Source organism: Impatiens glandulifera, chromosome 4, assembly GCF_907164915.1.
Source record: "Impatiens glandulifera chromosome 4, dImpGla2.1, whole genome shotgun sequence".
Classification (NCBI taxonomy): Eukaryota; Viridiplantae; Streptophyta; class Magnoliopsida; order Ericales; family Balsaminaceae; genus Impatiens; species Impatiens glandulifera.
In genome coordinates, this window is record NC_061865.1 from 8234924 (window position 1) to 8245430 (window position 10507).

The window sequence follows — 10507 nt, forward strand, 5'->3', positions numbered from 1 at the left end:
TATCTCACGTGTAAATATATATAAAACAACATGTTTATGTATAAAGAAATTCAATCAATTTCAATTTAATCTATATTTATTGATGAACTGTTGTTTTATTGATTGAAATTTCAATTCAATGATCATGTTTTATCTAGTTAGGAACCACCTCAGTATAAAACACAAACATAATCAAATAACATATATATATATATATGAATTCTTGTTGGATTATTTATTTAGAAACAATTGTTGATAAATAATAAAAATTACCTGAAAAATAAATTATTGATGCAACAAAAAATGATTGTTCTGATTTTCAGCCCATAACCCTCAAGGACACTTACATGTCATGCCTTTTGTCCAGGTCAGTAATTCTATTTGCTGACCAAATCTAGAAAATGTATTAAAAATATTTATCATATTAGTGTGAATGTAGCATCAATAACCTAAAAATTTTATACTTACTCTGACAGTAGTAGATGGCGTGGACAAAGGATAATATCAAAATAGGCATCATTAATTATTATTACTAGTTGAAAGAAAGAAAAGCCAAGCAAATTGTGAGTAATTGTTGAATAAGGTAAATAGAGAATACCACCACCTGTACTTTCTCCATCATTTGACACACTGACGATTGTCCAAGGGTCGCAGGAGTTCCAGTGAAAATCAACAACTTTGTCTCTGAAAAAAAAAGAATATAAAATAAATACTTGTTCCTCAAATCAGAATCGAACAACATAAATGGGGAACTAACACTATTAAACAAGTAGAGCCACAACCCACAAATAAACATTCTAATAGGTAAACCCCACTTGGATATTACAAAGTTCGCCAACTGTAAGGCAAACAAAGAAAAAGAAAAATGGTTTTACCTGTGCCCTGCATGTTTGAAGAACAAGCCTTGTGGATAACTTGAAGATCTTGATCCACTGGTTTCCTGCTTCTTACCAATCTGGAACATGAATGGAATTTATCAGTGCAAATAACTAGAATTGTGAATCAGACTATGAATTAGCAGAAAATCTAGAAATGAAATGTAACATCAACTTCCCATAAAGAATCAAATCATAATAGCATAAGAAAGGAAAAAATTCAAAATGTGCACAAGAAAAATAGCAAGGAATGCAGATAACTCAAACTCTCCCACAAAAAAAATATATTTAAAATAAGACTCAGATTCACTAGGAAATTTGATTTATTCACTTTGGCAACCAGATGTGCCATTAAAAAACATGTCTGCAACTGCCTAGCATAAGAAATAAAAAACTAAAAAGAATCAGAGCACAATTTAGTAGATTAGACTTTAGACCTTTTAAATATCCCACAAGTTCAAAATACCGTCTTCGGTTGAACTACCAAAAACAGATGACTTGTCTGGAGACCACTGCAAAAAAAACAATAATAATAAATCATTGAAACAGTTGTCAGAAGCTATTGTAAAAATCAACCTACAATTCATTTATTGTCAGAAGCTATTATTCAACAGATAAATCGACAAAAAAAGAATAACTGATCATATATTACAAACCTGTGTACACAGAGAACATCAGCATCATGACCCTCAAATACATGAACATGTGATCTAACCCCTTCAGATTTAAGATTTCGACGGTCAAACATGCGTATGGTATAATCAGCCGATCTGTTGAATACCATGCAAATTAAATGAAACTCGGAATCAAAAACTATAGAAAATACTCAGCAACACATCAATGAAGTTACACACTCATGTACAGAAAGTAGAACTGGCGTTAACTTAACTTCTAACAGATTCACTGAAAAATCACATAATGGCAAGAAAATTACATACCATGTCAGAATAAAATTAACATTGTGTGGATTCCAATCAACACAATGAAGGTCAGCATCGTGAGCTTTCTCAACCTGCAGAAAAGACAAGTGAATGCCATTGATAGATCAGGACTGTAAGCAAAAGGTGAACTGGTAATAATGTTGCATGTAAGGATTTAGGGATCTTAAACCCACATCCTTCATTTCTATCAAGGCAAGAAACAGAATGAAATTATTGTAGACTATAAAGTAGGGTTTCAAATAAGTCATTCTCTTTGAGCAAAATGGGGATTTTTTCCACCAAAAATGGCAAGCGGTCACATTAAGTAGAAAACAGGAATTTAGATGGTTATTTTAAACTTGAATAGCTTTATAGGGGGTCATTCTTTTTTCCTCAGTAGTTCGTATAATTGACTAGCAACCTCCATGACAATTCAATTAATACAAACATGAAATCTTATATATTATTTATAATCTAACATGTTATTAGACTTATTTATTAGATGTTATCACTAGTTATCATCATCAAAACAAATATTGTATATATCATTTATGTATTGATGGATAATATTACAAAAGGTTGGGTAATGTTTGTGTTTGCACCTTGCAAGATGATAAGAATAAAATATCATTTATATTTTGTTCTTTTCATATTTGAGTATATATGCATTTTATAATAAATGCTTATGGTTGTGCTCCTTTATTACCATAATATGAAATGAGTAAAGATTGTGATGAAGAAAAAGATAAACTTTTGATCTCATCGCTTTCAATTGAAATCTACAATTAGATTTAATTCACAAAAGAAGATCCTAAAAAATAGTTGCCTCATTTTTCAGAAGTACTAAGTCTGGTTCCAAAGCATAGTATATTTTATTGAGGCAGTACCTAGTAGATTTTATTGTCCCGATCATGTAGTAATAATCATAATCAATTCTAAGAAAAATTTGAAACTATTAAGCTCGTGAAGTGAATTACAACAAAATTTAGCTTTATAGTAGGATTAAAACCAGACCTTGCATCCCATAATATCGGACAGGAATCATCACCAGCGCTACAGACTTACAGACTTCCTGCCCACTTTAGTACAAAAGAGAGTCAGATAAAATAGTATTAATAACTATATATACGACAGAAGAAAAAGGCAAGCAACCATGATGATAAAATTTGAACGGCAATATCCTGGCAAATATATAATAATAAAGATGATCCATATAACAATTTTATGACTAAAAACAAAAACAAAATGCATAAAAATAGTGCTCCATATTTGCTAAATTTCCAGATTTCACTAGTCTAGACTTTCATTATGAACTGGAGTTTGGGAAGACAGTTCCTATTGCAGCAAACGTGATCTATACTTTTGTGAGAGTAATGATTTTGATAACAAGTGTATGAACTATAAAACAAGATTTTGATAATTCTCCAGTTCACAACCTTTTTCTACTGACATTTTTTTAAATTAGTGGACTTAATGTTCATAGATATTGTAACACAAGTTCACATGTAAAGTTATTGGTCTCTATAAAACGAGCAAGAATATTTAGAGAGAAATGTAAAAAATCAGAAAGAATAAACATGTATAGTCCTTGTATGTTCAAGAACAACAAAAAAACCCTAGATCAAGGGTCTTGATAGTAGATACTACTCTTCCTACCTTGATGGGAAAAACTGCACATCTTCCACAGTATCATCATGCCCTTGGTATGTACCTTGAGGACCAATATTAGGGCCAACGACAGATCTCTCAGCAGCCTAGGTATGTCTCCATTCAAATCGATTTCCAACCAGTAGCGGAGAAGATGATTAGTAGCATACGAACACGATCCCTAACTAGACTCGATCCCTAACCAGCAACAATGAAGACAACTCGATCTCAAATCGAGAGTCGGCTTCAATCTTTCCTTTGCTGCCCACCGCCAAATTAGGAGACAGCTATTTAGAAGCTCCTTCTCTTGATCTCGGTGTTGGATTTCGTCGCTCCTCACGAGATTCATCTGCTTCACGAGATTCACGAGATTCATCTGCTTCGCAAGAGCCTCCGCGAAGCATTTCGGAAGAGAGAAACAAAATAAAATAAAATAATTGATTTAGGTTAGATTAAAATATCTATATATTTAGTTTCATACAAAATCTAAAATAATAATTTAATATAATATAATATCTAATTTATATTTAGTTTTTTTTTATATATTTTAATTTAATTAAATTTAAATAATAATAATTAATTAAAAGACATGGTTGGTTGGTCATGTTATAAAAAATTAATAATTAAATTTTAATATCAGTAAAATTTTAAAATAAAATTTATTTATAAAACATTTAAAATAATAAAATAAAATATTTATGAAGTTAAAAATATTAAAATTTTAAGTAATTAAATTATAAGTTTGTCAAAAAATATATATAAAAAAACAAAAAAAACAAAATAATTAAATTAGGTTAGATTCAAATATCTAAATATTTAATTTCATAAAAAATCTAAAATATTAATTTAATATAATATAATATCTAATTTATATTTAGTTTATATATATATTTTATAATTATATTAAATTTAAATAATAATTAATTAAAAGACATAAGGTTAGTTAGGTTATAAAAAATTAATAATTAAATTTTAATATTAATAAAGTTTTAAATAAAATTTATTTATAAAATTAAAATAATGAAATAAAATATTTATAAAGTTAAAAATATTAAAATTTTAAGTGAATAAATTATAAAGATGTCTACAAGTATATATAAAAAAACAAAAAAAAAAACAATAAAAGTTGTTAGTATATATTTTAAAGGTTGGCAAAAAAAACTTTTTTATTCTCTTGCCCACGCATATTATGTGTGGGCATATAAGCGTTGCTGAAACTATATTTTGTTGTAGTGTATCTTCAAACCAATATACATTGTTCAGTTTTAATGCTTACATACACATTATTTATATTTGTAAAATAGTGATTTATCCAATAAAATGATTTTAGAACTAGTCAAGTTGTTGTTGTTGTGTTTTAGGTGACTCGAACTTTAATGGATGAGTAATGTGTTTGAGCTACAAATTATAAAGTTGACTTGATGTCTATTTTCTCCAATAAATTGTTTGTACAAAATCTCTTATTTGTGAGTTTATAATTTTGAAATTAGTTTTATATATTCAACTCACATTTTACAAAAACAAAAAATATTCTCCATTTTTTTTTTCAAATATCACTACAACTTATAGGATTTTATTTGATAAATTAATCCAATTTAACTATAAAATTACTCTTGTATGGTCAACGAAGATTATCCCTAGACACTAGTTCATTATATGGCTCGCATTCTAGGAAAGACTCAACACTCGTGATCGTATCAGTAAGTATATGAGCATCCCTGACACGAGCTTTCTTCTATGTAGAGGAAATAAAGAAATAATAGATCACATATTCGGGAGCTGTTGTATTGCTTCAGAACTTTGGGACATATTCTATAAAAGTCTGGAGCTGATCAGTTTCCCGAGCGAATGGAATGAAATCAAAGATGCAGCACTACTCAAAGTCAAGAGAAATAAATTTGCAACAAGCGTGTTCAAGTGCGGCTTTGGAGTAGTGGTGTATAACATTTGGCAAGAACGGAATACAAAGGTATATGGCAGAACCCGTAGGAGCGTTGAAGAGTTATGGAAAGATATTGTATCGAATTGCAGCGCCCTCGCTGAAACGTGGACAAGAATTCCAAGCACGGAGCAGAACTGAAATATCTGTAGAAACTGGAATTTATAGTTTTTTAAACTCACTAGAATTGAAAGCATTATAATCAGATAATTCATTTACGTTTTTAGTTTTTTAGCTTTTTAGCTTTTATTCAGAATGTTACGACTTCAAAATCATTCTAGGACTATCTAGAATAATCTCTTAAACTCGTAATTTTTTTTCCATTTTTGAGAATTTTTAATGAAATGACGCTTAAATCGTTTTGCCCTCCAAAAAGAATAACATTAAGCATTAAGAATGATCCCCTATGCATGTATTATATATATATATATATATATATGTATTATATATATATATATATATCCAATAATATTACACTGAGATTGAGATTTTTTTCGAATAGTAAACATAACCTGCAAACACAATAAACATTTGCCGTCTGAGAAGCTCGAACCCAGAACTTTAGGGCTGGGATATCCACATTATGTGGCCGTTAAACTAAAATAGGAGATTACATTAAGATTTACTTGATCTTTTTAAAGAATTTTGACATATATACATATATTATAGTAATATAGCATTGATATTTTAATTATTCCTTTACATCTATAAATTCAACCATTGTTGTAAATTTAAATTTCATCTCTTATCTAGCTGGTCTCCTTTTATATATTTCATCATGGTCAGCATTGTTATTATTTTCTGGCAATTTTAAGTTATATAATTTTAAAAGTTTACTTATTTTTAAAAAATAAAAAATTATATTAAATGAATTTTAAAAAAAATAAAAATAATATTTGAAAATGTGAAAATAAATATTAAAATATCAAAATGCTTTATTAAATTTATATTTTAAATAACTAAAATATTTTAATAATTTATTTAATTCAAATTTCAAATAACCCTAATAAAATAACCCTTCAAAATCTATGATTCAAATGCCAGCATCACAAAATTTAACTTACCGGTAGATTCATCCAAGCCACCAAAAACCTAGAAAATGTGTAGTTTTCACAAAGAAGAAGATAAAAAAAAACCTACAAAAATCTAGGATTCAAATGACATCCTCAAGAAGTTTAACTTATCGGTAGATGTAGCCAAGCCAACAAAAACCTAGAAAATGTGTGGTTTTCATGAAGAAAAAAAATGAGTAATGAAATATTTTTCTTTTTATATTATAGAAACATTAAATAAAGAATATATTTTATTTTATTATTATTAATATTTTAAGAAAATCAACTTAAATCATATTTTAATATCGGTGAAATTGAAAAATTAAATGAGATATGATATTTAGAAGAAATTTAGAAAAAGGCAATGGAAACAAATTACGTGTCCCTCTAATATTCCCTTCCTATCTATTGAGTTCTGAATTATAGACAAACACTAGATATAATTAAAAGATAATAAAAAAAAAAAACCTTAAAGAAACTAATAAGTAACATTAACAAAAACAAACAACAAAGATTATATACAAAAATACTGACAAAAACATATCCTACTATTTATTTCCATATTTTAATTTTATTAATGAAAAAAAAAATTATTAAGGCTGGTTTGGTTAAGGTTATATTCAAAGTAAATTTACAGTTTTCAAATGAGTTAAGGTGAAAACCGTATTGCTTGAATCTTAATATAATCAATGTTTGTTTGTCCTTGAGTCTAACCTAAATCGATATTTCTCCTAATGAATTAAAAGTGATTAAGAACAATTGATTGATCATTTAATTTCAAACAGTAAGTATGACGTTGTTTTCTTTAAGTTTAAAAAAAAACTTAAGCAAAACCAATTTTTTAATTAATCACTTCTCAACAATCACATCACTCGTTTCATTAATCAAAATACTAAAATATTCTTTATTTTAAACTATTATTTTTTATTTATTTATATTAATACCTTTTAAATTTTTTTTATCAAAAATAATCACCAACTCCTCAAAATCATCACCAATTATTATATTTTTGAAGATTTGCATTTAAAATTATCTACAAACTTATAATTATCATTTGTTTTCAGATAGAACATGTTTCTAATTCCTTGAATCCTACTGTAAATCAGTGTTTTCTCTCAAACAGGATGAAAATATGTCATTTATAAGAGTTCTGATCAAATCTGGCATTTCAAATTATCTCCATACTGAAACCTCCTGTTATAATTAAAAACTGAACAGTCAAAATTTTTGAACAACTGATTTCTATCTCGATTTGAATGTATGAATTCGTTGTGAAGTTGAGTTTTAACTTAAAGTAGAACCTCAAATTAATTATAGATTAAGTGATCAATGAGTTAGGTTTTGAATTATGAAAGATTTGCTTGGAATTGAAAAGAGTTAATGTAGTGGTTGCCCTGATCTTCAACATCCATCAACAAAAACTATTAAGAACACATTATCGAACTCCTAGTTGTAAAAGAAATAAATAAAATTACAAAATTTGAAAACAAAAACAAAAAACAAAAAACAAAAACACGTCTCTTAACAAATTATTTAACTCGTAAATTTTTTAGAAAAACAATTAGCTCTCCAAATTATCTACCAATATTCATGGATAAATCTAAGAATACATACTAATAATAACATTAAATATATATATATATATAAATATATATATATATATATATATGCAATGATATTATATTGAGATTTTTTTTAGAACGCTAGTTTTGTTTGTGTTTGGAGTGCGACTAATCCCCTCGACTTAAAATATAGCCCGCAAACACAACTAACGATTTAACAAATAAAAACATAACTTATCGTCTGACGAGTTCGAACCCTGAACTTCAAGAGATGAGGATATCCACATTTTGTTACCAATAGACTAGAAGTGCGGATTACATTTACATTAAGATAATTTACTTAATCTTTTTAGAGATTTTTGACATATATACATATATTGTAGTAATATAGCATTGATATTTTAATTATTCCTTTACATCTATAAATTCAACCATTGTTGTATATTTAAATTTCATCTCTTATCTACCTGGTCTCCTTTTATATATTTCATCATGGTAAGCATTGTTATCAACTATCTAGTAATTTTAGTAGTGGTATTACAATTTTTATCTGTTTCTTGCTCAAATACTTCAAAATTAATAAGTTTTTCTACTTATCTCATTCATCGAGATTCACTTGAATCTTCGTTGTATGATTCATCAACCAACAAAACCAACTTTCTAGAACGAGCCATTCTTCGCTCTAGTTCTCGATTCTATAACGCGAAATCTATCTCAAAATTCCCCAACAATAACTCGAATGAAATTAATTCTATAGATTTAACAGTTTCCGTATCTATTTACTATGAGTACCTCATAGAGATTTCCATTGGCACACCACCCATCAAGCAATTGTTAGTCTTCGACACCGGAAGCAGCAAAGTATGGACTCAATGTCTCCCCTGTGTCAACTGTTTCAGGCAGACTCAACCCAAATTTAATTCGAAAAGATCACGGTCCTATAAAATATTAACATGTGGTGGAAAAGAATGCAAAAAATTGGGCAAAGCTAAAACTTGTGAATGGAGATATGGAAAATGTACATACACTTTTAAATATTTGGACAATTCCTCCAGCTCTGGTGATCTAGCCTTGGAAACTTTTAAATTGGGAAACAATTTCTTTCGAAAAATGGTTTATGGGTGTTCAAAAAACAACATTGGTGAGTACTATGAGACTATGGCTGGCATTGCTGGGTTCGGAGCTGGGCCTCACTCATTAATAAGTCAGCTTAGCGATATGGTTGGTGGTAAGTTCGCGTACTGCCTAGTTCATTATTTGAAAATAAATACAAGAAGCAAGATCAGCTTTGGGGCTAGCGCAATCGTGTCTGGACGCAGCACCCCGTTGGTATCCAGATATATAACATTGGAAGGGATTAGTGTCGAAAATATGGTATTTCCCATCATGGTTGGTCATGAGAAAACCTATACGAGAATTTCTTTTAGGAGTCCTGCCATATTAGATACCGGCGCTTTACTGTCTTATTTACCGATGGTTTTGTATCAACAATTGAAGAATGCACTAAGAAGCGTGATTAGAGCCGAACCGTTTGAAAATGACCATTTAAAACATTGTTACAGGTTCGATCCAAACTTTCCTACTCTCATTTTCTATTTTTCTGGAGGTGCTGAATTAGTTTTGACAAAGAGAAATACAATTATTAACGATAACGGCTTATGGTGCCTAGCGATAAACCCAACCAATAGTGGTGAAACTATAATTGGGAGTTTGTTTCAAATGGATTACATGATTGGATATGATCTTGAGAATAAGAGTGTTTCTTTTAGGGCAGTGAATTGTTCAAATCATTAATCATTGCTACCCAAATTTAGGGTTTGAACAGAATAAAATGAGTATTGATTGAGAAGCAAATTTGAATAATTATATTATATGGAAGGATAATTATAGTATATTTGAATGTGTATCAATAATTTGTTTTATAATAATTTTTTTCGAAATAATGTAGATGAAAGAATGTTGTATTTTTATTTTTAATGTTATGTATACTGTGTTCTTAAATAAGTCTCATTTATTGTACATTTACTATCAAAAAAATACATTAACTTGATTTTTATTTCTCATAAAACTTAGTTCTGGTAATAAATAAATAAAAATTAGAAATTATTTTTAAAAAATTATATGATTCCACAAATTTAATTAATCTTAAAATTTTAAATTAAGTAATTAATAATTTGAGTTATTATTTTATTTTCTCATCCAAACACAATAGTTCAAAGTTTGATCGGTAAATTGACAAGTTATATATATATATTAAATGCTAATATTTTAAAATATATTTTTCATAATTTTTTTTTTTATAATTTGAAAATATTATTTTTTAAATAATGATACTTACACCTTTGTAAGTACTCTACTGAATTTAAATATTATTTTATAATTAATAATGGAGATGTCACAACCAAGAATAATATAAATTATATTATTATTGTTAATATAAGAAGCTATCATATGAATTAAATATTAAGGCTAAATGTCTTTTAAACATCTATAACTTTCATTTATACAAAACAAAATAAAGTAATTTTTAAAA

General features: G+C 27.9%; 1 protein-coding gene and 1 pseudogene across 1 annotated transcript; one reads left to right on the forward strand and one right to left on the reverse strand.

Moving 5' to 3' along the window:
• Positions 1-322: 322 nt before the first annotated feature.
• LOC124934640 lies at positions 323-1977 on the reverse strand (annotated as a pseudogene).
• A 7107-nt stretch (positions 1978-9084) lies between these two features.
• On the forward strand, positions 9085-9768 carry LOC124934641 (aspartic proteinase CDR1-like). The gene has a single exon (XM_047475163.1). It carries the CDS (start codon positions 9085-9087, stop codon positions 9766-9768), a length of 684 nt encoding a protein of 227 aa, XP_047331119.1.
• Positions 9769-10507: the final 739 nt, after the last annotated feature.